A 17,347-nucleotide genomic window follows, 5' to 3' on the forward strand; every position below is an offset into this window, starting at 1 on the left:
GAGTTGTCATCTAGAAATTCTTTTAATTTATTTTTAAATATTAGTTGGCTATCTGTCAGGCTTTTGATGCTGTTTGGTAGGTGACCAAAGACTTTTGTGGCAGCATAATTTGCTCCTTTCTGTGCCAAAGTCAGCTTTAACCCTGCATAGTGAAGATCATCCTTTCTGCTGGTATTATAGCTATGCACACTGCTATTACTTTTGAACTGGGTTGGATTATTAACAACAAATTTCATAAGTGAATATATATACTGTGATGTTACCGTGAGGATCCCTAGATCCTTAAATAGATGTCTGCAGGATGACTGTGTGTGGGCTCCAGCAATTATTCTGATTACACGTTTTTGAGCAATGAATACTTTTCTACTCAACGATGAACTACCCCAGAATATGATGCCATACGAAAGCAGTGAATCAAAGTAGGCATAGTAAGTTAATTTACTGAGATTCTTATTGTAGTGTTGGCAGAAGAGCCAACACTGTTTTTCTAGAGGAGGCCGAAATGCACGCGTTTAATTACACGCTGACTGACGTTAGGTCTGGAACAGGTCAGAGAAATAAGACTAGCAAACCAGGAGGTATCTGGTAGAATACTTGACTTTAATCCACAATTGTAGAACATCTCTCGTTACGGTACATGCTTCATAATATTAATTATCAATTGAATACGGCGCCTTGCTAGGTCATAGCAAATGTAGCTGAAGGCTATGCTAACTATCGTCTCGGCAAATGAGAGCGTATTTGTCAGTGAACCATTGCTATGAACGTCGGCTGTACAACTGGGGCGAGTGCCAGGACGTCTCTCTAGACCTGCCGTGTGGTGGCGCTCGGTCTGTTATCACTGACAGTGGCGACACGCGGGTCCGACGTATACTACCGGACCGCGGCCGATTTAAAGGCTACCACCTAGCAAGTGTGGTGTCTGGCGGTGACACCACATTTATCACCAAAATTTGCAATAACCCTAATAGCATACATAGCTGAACTCAGACGTTTCAGCAGACCATCAACTTGTTGCTTCCAGTTTAACCTCTCATCAGTGGACACACCTAAAAATTTTGAAAATTCTACCTTAGCTACAGACTTCTGTTCAAAGTCTATATTTATTACTGGAGTTGTGCCATTTACTGTACGGAACTGTATATACTGTGTTTTATCAAAATTTAAAGAGAGTCCGTTTGCTGAGAACCACTTAATAATTTTTGTGAAAACCTCAGTATTTGCATTATTAATGTTCTGGTCGTCGGTATTCGATGACATTACAGTTCATCCAGAAGATCCTTTGCCACCTCCGATTACTTTGCACATCACGACGCCAATCGCTGCTTTAACGTTTGTGGGACAGCACGAAGCTCGTGCGGAATACCTCGGACAAAAATAACAAAACGAACAGGACCCGCTTCTTACCAAATCTTCCCACAAAGTAAATTTTTAACATTTGTACAATTTTTCCAGATGAACAAATGAACAGATCTTCTGTTCATTTATATTCAAAATTGGCATGAGATTTCACCCCCAAAATGAATCATTTTGGAAAACCCTGGCGACAAAAATCTAGGAAATCTCATTCTCTCAAACCAAGACTAGATTGTCAGGTTTAGCATTAGGACGTGGGACGTTGGGGGAGGGGGGCGGGGTGAAGAGAGTGGAAAAGGAGAGGAACAGGGAAGGGGAAAGGACAGGTTGGAACATTGGTGGAGGACAACACATAAATGGGGTGAGGGAATTTAGAAAAGCAAGTGGTGGTGACAGGTCAAGGTGCTAGAAACTGCTCCTGCCCCCCCCCCCCCCCCCCCTCTCTCTCCTGACAATGTGCATATCAGTCCCTAGTACCTGCCAGGTAATGCTCTTCTGCTGCATCCTCCCTACCAAAAAGTCCTCAATCCAGTCACAAATTACACTTGATGCCCCATATGAACGTACTTTTGATGACAAGTTTAGGTATGTTGCCGAGTTAAATGCTTTTCAGAAACCAAGAAATACTGCATCTATCTGACTGCCTGTATCCAAAGCTTTCAGTGTGTCATTAGTAAAGTGCAAATTTGGTTTCAGAATCTGTGCTGGTTGGCACTGAGGATATCATTCTGTTCAAGATGCCTCATTATTTTTGAGCCCAGAATATGTTGTAAGATATTACAGCAAATTGATATCAGGATATTAGACAGTAGTTTCATGGATCATTTATACTATCCTCCTTGTAGACGGATGTGACCTGTGCTTTTCTTCTAAGTAGTGGGCACGGTTTTTTGTTTGAAGGATCTGTAAGGATTATAGTCAGAAGAGGGACAAACTTGGCTGCAAATTCAGTATAAATCTAACAGGGATGGAGCTTTGTTCTATTTTAACAATTTCAGCAGTTTCTCAACATCACTGACACTAATACTGATTTCATTCTTCTTTCTAGTGGTACAAGATTTAATTTGGGAAATTCTTCAAGGTTTTCCTCTGTAAAGGAACAACGGAGCTTTTGCTTTGGTGCCACTAACAGCCTCTACAAACAACCAGAATTTCTTTTGATTTTGTGAAAGATTATTTGAGAATATTCAACTACGGTAGTCACTTGAGACTTCATGCATTGCACTATTAACAGCCACACGTTTCATTCAGCATCTCTCTATCTGTATTATTATGTTTTGTTTTAAACATATTATTCAGTAAGCTCTGGTTCTTCAGAAGTTTCTGCACAGTGACCTAATATCATGTAGGGTCTTTCCTGTGTGTTGAAAACTCTCTGCCGGCCGGGGTGGCCGAGCGGTTCTAGGCGCTACAGTCTGGAACCGCGCGACCGCTACAGTCACAGGTTCGAATCCTGCCTCGGGCATGGATGTGTGTGGTGTCCTTAGGTTAGTTAGGTTTAAGTAGTTCTAAGTTCTAGGGGACTGAAGACCTTAGAAGTTAAGTCCCATAGTGCTCAGAGCCATTTGAACCATTTTTGAAAAACTCTTTCTCAGTAACAGCTAATGTATGAAGTTAAAATTTGTCACATTGAGGCCCACGGTACCTAGGTGGTGTAAAAAATTGAGGCCTCTAAGCAAATGCAGTCAAAAGATATTGCCATTTATGTCACATGTTTTGATACTTGCACACTCACTTATCAAAACCCATACTGTACTTCCCATTGGCGTAGAAACACGAGATTTGGCAAGAAGCAGTATTTCACAGCACAACAAAAGGAAAAAGCTGAAAATTTGTAATTATATCACATGAAAAAATATTTATTTTGTCATTTTTTATGCCTCAGGAGTGATTGTTGCATATAGATATGACGTTTCACATTGTATGTGAAACGCCATATCTGCTTGCAGCAATCACTCCTAGATATTGATGATGGCGGAGTTCTGAGATGAGTTCTGGAACAATTTCGTATGTAATTGGCTTTTCTATGGAAAAGTCTAAGTGCTTAATGGAACATTTATTCAGCCAGGCAACCTACAAAATAATCAGTTCACAGCAGTGAAATTTTCAATCTTGCTTGTCACAGACATTTAGCTGCTTCAATTTAAGCTGTACTCTTAGGATCCTACCTGACCCTACCCTCAGAAAAAAACAACAAATTTTTGGCAACCAGTATTATATGTAAAAGTTTAGCTTTTCTTGTAACTGTATTGTACATATATTAATTTGCACCATTAACTTTTCTTGTTTGTGTGTTCATGCTACTTAACAGTGATGTTGCTTGGCTGACTGCATAACTCAAAATATCTATTGTCATTGGCTGTCAAGCTATGATTGACCAACTAAAGCTCCTTGCAGTCTTAATTTTATTGTTTTAGAAGCTACCGTGCTGTATTTGGTGGAATTCACATTTATTCTTTAGCGTATAAGTCACTGTGCATCAAGTATATCTTCGAAACTTGTTGGTTTGTTGTATATTTTCATTTGCCAGATTGTTGGAAAGTTCTGCGCCTGTGTTTAAAACCTTTACCATTCAAAGGTTTGATGAGTTTTACAGCTGTGAGCGAAAGTACGAAGTGCATTCAAGTTCTAAGGCCTCCGATTTTTTTTCTAATTAACTACTCGCCCGAAATCGATGAAACTGGCGTTACTTCTCGACGTAATCGCCCTGCAGACGTACACATTTTTCATAATGCTGACGCCATGATTCCATGGCAGCGGCAAAGGCTTCTTTAGGAGTCTGTTTTGACCACTGGAAAATCGCTGAGGCAATAGCAGCACGGCTGGTGGATGTGCGGCCACGGAGAGTGTCTTTCATTGTTGGAAAAAGCCAAAAGTCACTAGGAGCCAGGTCAGGTGAGTAGGGAGCATGAGGAATAACTTCAAAGTTGTTATCACGAAGAAACTGTTGCGTAACGTTAGCTCGATGTGCGGGTGCGTTGTCTTGGTGAAACAACACACAGGCAGCCCTTCCCAGACATTTTTGTTGCTGTGCAGGAAGGAATTTGTTCTTCAAAACATTTTCGTAGGATGCACCTGTTACCGTAGTGCTCTTTGGAACGCAGTGGGTAAGGATTACGCCCTCACTGTCCCAGAACGTGGACACCATCATTTTTTCAGCACTGGCGGTTACCCGAAATTTTTTTGGTGGCGGTTAGTCTGTGTGTTTCCATTGAGCTGACTGGCGCTTTGTTTCTGGATTGAAAAATGGGATCCACGTCTCACCCATTGTCACAACTGATGAAAAGAAAGTCCCATTCATGCTGTCGTTGCACGTCAACATTGATTGGCAACATGCCACACGGGCAGCCATGTGGTCGTCCGTAAGCATTCGTGGCATCCACCTGGATGACACTTTTCGCGTTTTCAGGTCGTCATGCAGGATTGTGTGCACAGAACCCACAGAAATGCCAACTCTGGAGGCGATCTGTTCAAACAGTCATTCGGTGATCCCCCAAAACAATTCTCTCCACTTTCTTTATCATGTCGTCAGACTGGCTTGTGCGAGCCCGAGGTTGTTTCGGTTTGTTGTCACACAATGTTCTGCCTTCATTAAACTGTCACACCCACGAACGCACTTTCGACACATCCCTAACTCCATCACCACATGTCTCCTTCAACTGTCGATGAATTTATGTTGGTTTCACACCACGCAAATTCAGAAAAGGAATGATTGCACGCTGTTCAAGTAAGGAAAACGTCGCCACTTTAAGTATTTAAAACAGTTCTCATTCTCGCCACTGGCGGTAAAATTCCATCTGCCGTACGGTGCTGCCATCTCTGGGACGTATTGACAATGAACGCGGCCTCATTTTAAAACAATGCGCATGTCTCTATCTCTTTCCAGTCCGGGGAAAAAAAATCGGAGGCCTTAGAACTTGAATGCACCTCGTATATTGTCATGGAAAAAATGTTCTTTCTCTCAGGTGTAGTGTATTTTCATGTAGGGAAAAGTGTATTTTTAACCAGGAAATCTGCAAATTTTTTTCCTTGTCCACATATAAACCCTGTTATCCAAACTACCCATCTAATCTGCAGAATTCTTGTGTTTCAGTATTCTTGCTTTGCCAATAAATTTCTGAAAACCTCATCTGGCCAAATGGTCGGAAATTCTGGAAGGTGAAGGTTGTTCACATGAGATATTAAGGTCTGGGGATTCCCGAGAGCCACTTCGTTTGCTCTTACATAGGTGAGTAATGGTGTCTGGTTTCCATATGAGCATGATAGTCCATTATCCCTCAATAATGCACAAATTTTGCACCAAAGTTCAGTTGAACATTAATTTGAAAACATAAATGTTTCCAGGGACAGAGCTAGCAGAATCAACATGTTGGCACATAAAACACTGGTGGTTTAGAATAAGAAGTCGATAGGAAGATGTGAAATGTGATGACGTAAAGTCAGAATTTTTGCTGAAGGTAGCATTGCCGCTTAATACGCTGTGGGACCATGTCACCAGGTAAGTTTAGCAGTAGATTTGAATCCTGTGTAATTTGTTTTTGGATGGTCAGTAGTAGTTGACTCCCTCGTTCATTCATTCACCTCCATACATACTTACAAGCTACCATATGGAGCATGCCAAAAGGACACTCTGTACCACTGGTAATCATTTTCTCTCCTGTTCCACTTGCAAATTGTGCGATTCTCTATGCCTCTGTACGAGCTTTAATTTCCCGTGCCTTCTCTTCGTGGTCTTTATGCGTGATGTACTTCAGTGCCAGTAGGATCATTATGTGGTCAACTTAAAGTAGTAATTTTCTCAGAAGAGTTTCATAAAACATCTTCCCTCTAGGGATTCCCATTTCAGTCACAAAGCATCTCTAATGCTCACAGGTTAATTGACTTGAAATCTAGTAGCATGCATCTGTGTTGCCACCTTCAATCTGATATGGTGGGAAATCCCAAACAGGCAAGCAGTACTCGAGAGTGTTCTGTACCCAGTATCATTTATAAGTGTGCTACACTTTTGTAGAAACTGAAGTCGAGCATTGTCATTCCGTTAGATACTCGACTGACACGATTGTTGAGCGAGAAAAGGATGAGTTGAGTTTTGCACAGGTGATCCTGTCTAAATTTGTGCTGATTTGTGGGTAGAAGCTTTTCTCTCTCGAGTAAATTAATTAATTTGAGCTTAGGATAGGCTCAAAAATTCTGCAACACACAAACATTAAGGGTATTGGTCTATAATTTTGCAGGACTTCTGTTTTAACTTTCTTATGTACAGGAGTCACCTGCACTTACTTTCAGTTGGTTGGGACTTCACCGTTTGTGAAAGACTCACGGTGAATGCCAAGGATCCAGTGCCGAAATGTTCTCTCTGAAGTGGGGTTCGATCCGTACCTGGTGATCTGTGTGTTCTCTACTTTTTGTTGCTTTCCAGAGCTAGGAATGCCTACGTCTGTGCTCTTCATATGGGAGTTTGTGTGGCAGTGAAATGATGGTTTGTCTTTACACTCATTCTGTGCAAATGATTTTTTTAAATGCAAAATTCAAAGCTTTAGCTTTCCTTTTGCTCTCTTCTGCAGGAACACTGACTGACTGGTGGGTGACTGAATAGAGACATTCAGCCTGATTAGTGATTTTATGCAGGATCCGAATTTTCTAAGATTCCCTGCAAGACCTGTAACTAACATATGACGGTGCAAATAGTGATACGCATTGCGGACCGATCTTTCGGTAGTCGCAACTGCATTGCATAAATGTCGTTATGAAAGAGAGATTTCAGGGATGAGGAAAGAGTCAAATCGTACATTGACGGAAGCAACCACTGCAGGCTTGTAAAAATAAATTGTGACTAGTGCTGATCTACCCCCACTGATAATGGGTGGAATACTTGATATACAGGGTGAGCACAAAGTCTTGCCCTGAGTATAATAATTTCTTACAGAATAACTGTTTGACATAATAATTTACATTTGATGTCATTACATAGGTTAGTGTTACTAGTTTTTTATAAGACCACTTACGTTAGTAAACCTCGACATGTGCTCCCTTGGTAGCTCGGCGAATGTCGAGGCGGTATTCCAGTTCCCACCAGGTGTTTCGCACATTGGACAGCTTCTTGTTGTGTGCCTTAATTTGATTTTAGCAGGGTCATTTGTCAGCGTATTTTATCGCTGTGGCATGCCGATTGGTCTACACTTACTGAAAACGAGCTTCGGGCCTCGAAACCTCTCCCGACGGCTCGGACGACCTCTTCACGCCCTTCGTGGCCTGCCGTGTACTCTGGATGCCATTTTAGCGGATGACCCAAGAGCAGCTGCTCGCGTTCTTCATTTTCTCCACTTGATAAACCTGTCTAAGGGCATTTGATTATGCTGTTTTCTTTTGATCCCTTGCCTGTTAATGTGCCTTTCACACTGTTGTACTTTTTAGTTGCTGTTTTAACGTCGTGCCTTGCAGTGCATTCATAATTTAGTTTGGGCACTAATGACAACTGTAGTTGTGGGCCCTAAAAAAAAAAAGAAGGTGTTTTATAACATGTGTTCTATCACAGTACCCACAGCAGCTTGAATCCTAGCCTTCAGTTCGTTGACGTCAGCAACTGGTGCGACGAAGACTCTGTCCTTGATATACCCCCAGACAAAAAAGTCAAGGGGCGTAACGTCTAGAGAGCGGGGTGGCCAGGGTGTTGGACCGTTCCTTCCAATCCACCGATACAGAAATGTTTCATCCAGGAAATCGTGCACTGTCAAAGCTCCGCAGTTGGTAGGTTATCAACAATGGATAATTTTCCAGCAAGGTACAGCACCTCCCCCTCCTCCTCCCCCCCCCCCCCCCCCCCCACACACACACACACACATACACACACACACACACATACACACACACACACACACACACACACACACACACACACACACACAGGGCTTTGTTGAAGATTTGCAGAATGACCTGCAGAGAAATGATGAATGGCAGTTGACACTAAACTTAAATGAATGTAACATATTGTGCATACATAGGAGAAATGCACTACTGCACAACTGTATTATTGATGACAAATTGCTGGAAACAAAAACTATTGTAAAATATCTAGCAGTATCTGCCTGGAGCATCCTTAAGTGAAATGACCACATAAAATAAATAGCAGGAAAAGCAGATACCAGAGTGAGAGGCCAGCCGCTGCGGCTGAGCAGTTCTAGGCGCTTCAGTCCAGAACCACGCAGGTGCTACGGTCGCAGATTCGAATCCTGCCTCGGGCGTGGATGTGTGTGATGTCCTTAGGTTAGTTAGGTTTAAGTAGTTCTAAGTCTAGGGGACTGATGACCTCAGATGGTAAGTCCGAGAGTGCTTAGAGCCATTTGAATTAGAGTGAGATTCATAGACAGAATCTAAAGGAAGTGTGACTCATCCACTAAGTAGAACAGAGCGGTGCCAGAGCAGAATGACATGTATACAACCGGGTTAACACACTAGGCATTATCACAGTCTTACCATATTGGTCTCAGTAAATCAGTTAATTACAAATGATCAACTTGAGACTCCAGAAATACACACTGTAAGGAAGACGTCTGCCTGAGAGGGCACACAATAGTCTGAGTCCTCGGTTTCACAAGCACCTGGAAACATCCACGAAATTATTTAACACTTACGATTTTTAGCCAATGATAATCGGAGTAGAAAGGAAACTGTTCCATTATCCATTTGCCACTAGCAATCTGTTGACCTGGAGCCGGCCTCGTATCCTTCAACAATTACCCATTTACAGAGAGACTGACCCCTTATCTTCAGAGTGGAGAAAACTTCTTTCCTTGGCATACACAAGAGCCCTCCCCCCCCCCCCCCCCCCCCCCCCCCCCCCCCCCCCCCAGGGATATACAACAAAACATAGCTTCTAATTAATAACCATTTTCAAAATACTAATTAATATTTTGATTTAATTTTAATTTTTTACAAAAAGTACATAATTGAAAATTTTCAAAATATTTCCATAACTACTTCATACTATTGTAAATCACATGGCAAAATATAAATCTGGGATGATGATGGGTTCATTGTTAAAAAAAAATTATTCCCGACTCTTGTTTTTCACTAACGCCCCTAGTGTGACCAAATTGATCTTTAACAAACAGGAATTTCTTTAAAATATGCTGAAAGGTAAGTAAAAAAAGTATTAGAAATATCAAAACATCACCTTATTAAACCAAAATTAATCAGCATATTTTATAATTAAATTGATTGCTTATTTTAATTTCATACAACTTCACTAACAGTATATTAACCAATATAACAAAAACAAGAAATTGAGCATTTAACTACAAACTGAAATAAAGTATGAATAAGTACAAGTATTTACATAATAGTTCTGGTCCATGATGTTTGAAATGGAACTGTTATTGTTCTGGTCTTCAGTCCTGAGACTGGTTTGATGCAGCTCTCCATGCTACTATATCCTGTGCAAGCTTCTTCATCTCCCAGTACTTACTGCAACCTACATCCTTCTGAATCTATTCTATTAAACAAATTAAATACATAATGCTTGTTTTTGAGTAACAGGTATCTGTGCATAGCTAAATTTAACACAATAGGTACTAACAATAATTTTGAAACAACTTTCTATAAAATATACATTAACACTAACCTGAGACAAAAATTAAGTTTTGAGTTGAAAGCAGTTTCCCATCAAATTGTCTTGGAACTTCACATATTACATTTTAATAAAGCTGACTGGGTTTGGTTTACATCACTTTCATTAAGAATGTATGTTCTCCCTGTCGGAGTAAATGGATTCACTTTTGTGAGAACATCCACAACTGACACCCACAGGACATCTGCATGTGCAGGATAAGAGAATGACTTGGCTGGTCCACATGGATGAAGAAAAGTTATTTTCACTTCATCAAGTTCTTCGTTTTTTTCTAAAATGTACCCAAGCCAACAGTTTCTGCCATATACAGTGGTGACATAGCCTGATACATCTTGTAACTTCAGTTTGTCTGGTGATGTAGTTACTTCCCTCTCCCAACTCTGCGCATCACCTGAAAAGTATTTGGCTATTAATTTTGATGTATTGTTGGGAATGAAAGCGTGAAATTGCTGTGTTCGTTTGATTGTCAATGCCTCTTCAAGTCGGCTTTTTAAGAATATTTCTGGAGCAGCGTAGTCTTCTTGAGTGGAATATGCAAAATCAACATTTGTGATATTATCTAATGCCCACTCAAATAGATCTCGTGCGGTTTGGATCTGATTTTGGTATGGCCTTTACAAACTTGCACGAGCTGCCAGTCTCTTAACTGAACCCCCTACTCCATCACAAGGCCCTTTCCCATGTGCTGTGGCTGAAAAGTGCCACTCAGCTTTTATGTTGAAGTCTTCCTCATGAATGCAAAGGTTCAGGAAGTTTTTCTTATTTTTATACCGAGCGGCAGAACCGTCAGAATAATAGTATATCTTTTTTTGAATCTTTTGAAATTTATTCGTTAGATATGAAATTAGCTTCTTTTGAAAGGTGTAAACCGCAGTTGTGTTGTGCTCCAGGCAATCAGAAACAATGACAAAGCTCATACGCTCAATTTTGTCTCCCTGTTTGTAATATATAACAAAAGGATGAATGGTAATCTGTTGTCTTGTCCAGTAGAAACTCTGAGCTTCATCCTGTAGAACTATACTATAATTTTCTGAAAAATCACATATGACAACAAATTCAGATTCCATAAGGTTTTCTCTTGTGGAGTTAAGGAACGTTCGTTGTTGCTTGGCAATGAAGTCATGCCGAATAAAGGTCGACATCTTACTACAAAATAAATCTATGAATTCTTCAGAAGTTTCCTGAACAATTTCCAGATTACATTGGTCAACTGACATCCGCTGTCGGAACTGAACTTGTTCAATTAAGTTTTCACGAAAAGAGTCTTTTAAAATTTTACGTATGACAGTTTCTCCTGGGCGGTATTCACAGTTTCCCATGTTGCAATCAACTGATGATGGGCTGCAAAGCATTTTTGCAATGCACTGCTTATAATTGTTGAAGCTGCTATTTGTTACTGTATTTATTTTGGCATTTTCTATCATTAATTTTATGTTTTGGTGAGTTGTGCACTCGCAGACAGTGTGTGTGCCACTCTGGCCGGCTAATACACAATGTTTTGGTCTCGACTCAGCAAATTTAGAGAAACCTATTTCTATGTTAGGAAACTTGTCTTTAAAATGTTTGTAAGCTTCTTTAAGGTTACACAAAATAAGTCTTTTTGATATTTTTGTTTTATTTCCACTTGTTTCTGTAATTGTCACACAATCTTTAATACCTGGCATTGCCTTGCAAACTTCATCATTTTCATAAAATGAATGTACAGTTTCGACAGTTTCTGTTGGTGAAGACTTCCCTGGTTTTGGGTTTGGACCTTCCATGAATCTTCTCTCTTTCAAAACTTTTTGGACTGCCGAACAATGTAATTAGGAGCGTTAAATTCCCTCATTATTTTCCTGATACTCCACTTTTCAGGTAAACTTGTAAGAATCATTAGTTTTTTTGCTCTACTTATAGAATTTTTAAAGTTTGTTTTAAGATTTTCAAGAATGAATTCATCGGTATCAGTATCTGATGAAGTAATTTCAGGAGCAACAAAAAGTTTACGTATCGTTGATTAGATTTTCTTCACTTTTGATTTGGCGTAATGCCTAGATGTTAGTTTTCTCTTATCAATTGGGGACTCACATAGTTCTTGAAGTGTTGTGTTAAATGTTTTAACAGCTACTGAAGTTGGAGTGAAGTCAGGGTCTTGGTCTCGGATGATTATCTCTGAGCCAGAAGATTCTTCTTCAACACTTTCGTCACTGATGGGCTCTGGTGTATTTTTCAATTTGGTTACATCTTTCCTACATTTATCACAAAACTTGGCACCACATGGTATCTGAGGAAATAATTTGGGCATCCATGTTGTGACATTTCTCAGTTTTTTTCTGTCTCTAATAAAATGATTTGACTTCTTCAATGGATTACAACACTGCACTCTTACAGCACTGCACTTTTTGCTTGGTTACATATTTATACAAAAACCACTTATAAACTGTCCTTCAATGTATAGATTTACTTGAAAATGAACTATTAAATATAATAGATACAGACTGGCCAACACAGAGGTAACAATTGATTTGCACTAAAACCACAGTGCACAATAATGCAGTAGGCACATAAAGCCTTAGAAGGTAACAATGCAGACTACATCATCTCAACAATGGCTCCAGTCTCTGAATTATTGTACAGACATCAAGCCCTATGTATATGGTCCTCTACTGACGTACTACCTTAAAGGTCAGTTTGGTCAAACTAGGGTCGTCAGTGAAAAACAAGAGTCTGGAATAATTTTTTTTTAACAATGAACCCATCATCATCCCGGATTTATATTTTGCCATGTGATTTACAACAGTATGAAGTAGTTATAGAAATATTTTGAAAATTTTCAATTATGTACTTTTGTAAAAAAAAATTAAATTAAAATATTAATTACCATTTTGAAAAAGGTTATTAATTAGAAGCTATGTTTTTTTGTCTATCACTGGAAAAAGCATGAGAAATGCTGCAAAATGACACCTTTCCCAGTTCTGTAGCTCAATTAGGGCAGCTCCTAGGGCAATTTAAAAAAAGTCCGTTCACACATTTTTGGTCAGTTTTTGAAAAGTTTACATGACCATATTTCAGGAATGGTTTGAGGTAAAAAATTGAAATTTGGTATTTTTCTTAGTTTCAGCACCCACTATAAGTATACCAACTTTCAGCAAAATCTAAGAGGGTGAGGTAAAATTTTTATTTCAAGTGTGTGGATTTGACATGGAATGACTCAGTTGTAGAATTTTTGAACACATATTATGTTTGAGTATAATGACTTTTCTGGAGACTAGAAATCTACTCTGTAGGAATCAACATGGGTTTTGAAAAAGACAATCGTGTGAAACCCAGCTCACGCTATTCGTCCACGAGACTCAGAGGGCCATAGACATGGGTTCCCAGGTAGATGCCATGTTTCTTGACTTCCGCAAGGCATTTAATACAGTTCCCTACAGTTGTTTAATGGGCAAAGTAAGAGCATATGGACTATCAGACCAATTGTGTGATTGGATTGAAGAGTTCCTAGACAACAAAACGCAGCATGTCATTCTCAACAATGGAGAGAAGTCTTCCGAAGTAAGATTGATTTCAGGTGTGCCGCAGGGGAGTGTCGTAGGACCATTGCTATTCACAATACATATAAATGACCTTCTGGATAACGTCGGAAGTTAACTGAGGCTATTTGCAGATGATGCTGTGGTATATCGAGATGTTGTAACAATGGAAAATTGTACTGAAATGCAGGAGAATCTGCAACGAATTGACGCGTTGTGCTGGGAATGGCAATTGAATCTCAATGTAGACAAGTGTAATGTGCTGTGAATACATAGAAACAGATCCTTTATCATTTAGCTACAAAATAGCAGGTCAGCAACTGGAAGCAGTTAATTCCATAAATTATCTGGGAGTAGGCATTAGGAGTGATTTAAAATGGAATGATCATATAAAGTTGATCGTCGGTAAAGCAGATGCCAGACTGAGATTCATTGGAAGAATCCTAAGGAAGTGCAATCCAAAAACAAAGGAAGTAGGTTACAGTACGCTTGTTCGCCCACTGCTCGATTATTGCTCACTGGTGTGGGATCCGTACCAGACAGGGTTGATAGAAGAGATAGAGAAGATCCAACGGAGAGCAGCGCGTTTCGTTACAGGATCATTTTGCGGTGTATCGTATCGTGACATTGCGGCTCGCGTTGGTAGAGCTCCAAAGACTGTTAGCATAATATGGAATCGGTGGGTTCAGGAGGGTAATACGGAATGCCGTGCTGGATCCCAATAGCCTCGTATCACTAGCAGTTGAGATGACAGGCATCTTATCCACACGGCTGTAATGGATTGTGCAGCCACGTCCCGATCCCTGAGTCAACATATAGGGACGTTTGCAAGACAACAACCATCTGCATGAACAGTTCAATGACGTTTGCAGCAGCACGGACTATCAGCTTGGAGGCCACGTCTGCGGTTACCCTTGATGCTGCATCACAGACAGGAGCACCTGCGATGGTGTACTCGACGACAAACCTGGGTGCACGAATCGCAAAACGTCATTTTTTCAGATGAATGCAGGTTCTGTTTACAGCATCACAATGGTCGCATCCGTGTTTGGAGACATCGCGGTGAACGCACATTGGAAGCGTGTATTCGTCATCGCCATACTGGCGTATCACCCGGCGTGATGGTATGGGGTGCCATGGGTTACACGTCTCGGTCGTCTCTTGTTCGGATTCACGGCACTTTCAGCACTGGACGTTACATTTCAGATGTGTTACGACCCGTGGCTCTACCCTTCATTCGATCCCTGCAAAACCCTATATTTCGGTGGTTGTTCTGGGTACTGATTTCTCAGGATCTATGCACCCAAATTGTGTGAAAATGTAATCACATGTCAGTTCTGGTATAATATATTTGTCCAATGAATACCCGTTTATCATTATCATCTGCATTTCTTCTTGGTGTAGCAATTTTAATGGCCAGTAGTGTAACTGCCCCATCTTTTATAGTTGAGCCCCCCCCCCCCCCTCGCAGTGATCCATATTTTTCTGGACTGGCCCCGGCTTTTCGCTCTTCACATTTAATACACCCTCCCACATTGTTCCAGGTGTTAGCAGATGACCCTCGAATGGTTACATGCGTACTCAGCTTTCTTTGTGAAAGTAGTTTTTCCTCCCAGGTTTAAGTAATAGAATTTTGCTCTGAAATTGGAGTCCCTCAGTTAGCTCTCATGTCGGTTGTGGAGGCCTCTGTGGATGGCTACACACTGGCCTTGTTCCCCCCTTTTCCCTACGTTCTGTCTGGTCGTTTTTGCCATTTTATTTTTTTCCTTTTGTCGTATCTTCTTCCCCCAGTGCTGCCTCCCGTCACGATCGTGGTGTTGTGCGGGGGTCGGGAAGGGTCATCTGCAGTGGCGGTGCCCCAGAGCATTTAGCATCTGGGGCCGTGTCCGCCCGACGCCATCTCGTTTTTTGTACTTCCTTCTGATCCGACATTCCTTTTACCTCTCCATTTGCCTGTTTCCCCTTCCCCCTCGACTGGACTGTGATGCTCGCATAATTCCTCCCTCGGTTTCTGCCACCTTACACCGTGGCATCGATGACCTCGCCGTTCGGTCCCCTCCCCCTACCGGCCGATCGACCCGATTAGCCGACCGACCGTACACGAGTGGCAATGGCGGGCACCGACTCTGGCATCCGGCCGATCGTGAAGGTGGCGAATGCTGTCCTGCAATATGTTACGTTGTGTTTGCCTTTCTGTTCATGTAGTTCTGTACGAATTTTGGTTGATAGCTCACACGAGGCACTTCCAGTCCCACCGTATCCCATGTGCGGGGTGTCTACGACCCGGGACAACTGGGAACTTTGAGGTTTGCCGATGACATTTAATTCTGTCAGAGACAGCAAAGGACTTGGAAGAGCAGTTGAACGGAATGGACAGCGTCTTGAAGGGAGGGTATAAGATGAACATCAACAAAATCAAAAGAAGGATAATGGAATGTAGTCGAATTAAGTCGGGTGATGCCGAGGGAATTAGATTAGGAAATGAGACGCTTAAAGTAGTAAAGGAGTTTTGCTATTTGGGGAGCAAAATAACTGATGATGGTCAAAGTAGAGAGGATATAAAATGTAGACTGGCAATGGCAGGGAAAGCGTTTCTGAAGAAGAGAAATTTGTCAACATCGAGTATAGATTTAAGTGTCAGGAAGTCGTTTCTGAAAGTATTTGTATGGAATGTAGCCATGTATGGAAGTGAAATATGGACGATAAATAGTTTAGACAAGAAGAGAATAGAAGCTTTCGAAATGTGGTGCTACAGAAGAATGCTGAAGATTAGATGGGTAGATCACATAACTAATGAGGAGGCATTGAATAGAATTGGGGAGAAGATGAGTTTGTGGCACAACTTGACTAGAAGAAGGGATCGGTTGGTAGGACATGTTCTGAGACATTGAGGGATCACCAATTTAGTATTGGAGGGCAGCGTGGAGGGTAAAAATGATAGAGGGAGACCAAGAGATGAATACACTAAGCAGATTCAGAAGGATGTAGGTTGCAGTAGGTACTGGGAGATGAAGAAGCTTGCACAGGATAGAGTAGCATGGAGAGCTGCATCAAACCAGTCTCAGGACTGAAGACCACAACAACCACATTAGGTTTCAGTTAAATTTTTGTAATTTTGTCTTGTAAGAACTGATACTCTAACAAAGGGTATTACTGTATCCCACTGCTGCAAAATAACACTGCAGCAATAAAACAGAAAAAAAGAAAATAAAACTTAAATTGCAAAAGAAATGAGCCATATAAAAAAAACACAGAGCTCGTACAAGTGTCAGCCAACAGCAAAATGTCAAAGGCTTTAGGAAGACTGCGCAATGCTTTGTAGCGACAAATTGCCTCCGATGAACGTGACATTAGATTCATTTAAGCAGTGAAATGAAATGTCGTGTGACAAGGGCCTCCCGTTGGGTAGACCGTTCGCCTGGTGCAAGTCTTTCGATTTGACACCACTTTGGCGACTTGCGCGTCGATTGGGATGAAATGATGATGATGATTAGGACAACACAACACCCAGTCCCTGAGCAGAGAAAATCTCCGACCCAGCCGGGAATCGAACCCGGGCCCTTAGGATTGACAGTCTGTGCGCTGACCGCTCAGCTACCGGCGGTGGACATTTAAGCAGTTAATAGCAGACTCGTGCACACGCACAGTTGAGTAGTACCTTCTCCCGCTTCTGGCTGCAGAAGTGTGGCTGTTGGCTGTGTAAGCAGCAGTAGCAGCAACCAGCCACATGGTACCCAAAAATTTTACTGGCGCGCCCAAGCGAGCATATTCACGTATGCGCACATATGGGGGCGAGGGGGGGGTTAAGTCTCTGAGTGACCTGTGTTTACATTTAGTGATTTCTCTGTTTCCT

The 17,347-nt window shown here is 41.3% G+C and overlaps 1 protein-coding gene across 2 annotated transcripts in view; it reads left to right on the forward strand.

The window, feature by feature from the left end:
- The window catches only part of LOC124553770, a 38,175-nt gene that overhangs the window by 7,374 nt on the left and 13,454 nt on the right, over positions 1-17,347 (forward strand). For both annotated transcript variants that reach the window (XM_047127707.1, XM_047127708.1), the window contains exons 2-3: positions 5,450-5,584; positions 5,701-5,854. In XM_047127707.1, the coding sequence (XP_046983663.1) occupies positions 5,845-5,854 (10 nt within the window). In that variant the 5' untranslated portion in view covers positions 5,450-5,584; positions 5,701-5,844. The remainder of the gene's footprint in view (positions 1-5,449; positions 5,585-5,700; positions 5,855-17,347) is intronic.

Source organism: Schistocerca americana, chromosome 11 (assembly GCF_021461395.2).
Source record: "Schistocerca americana isolate TAMUIC-IGC-003095 chromosome 11, iqSchAmer2.1, whole genome shotgun sequence".
Classification (NCBI taxonomy): Eukaryota; Metazoa; Arthropoda; class Insecta; order Orthoptera; family Acrididae; genus Schistocerca; species Schistocerca americana.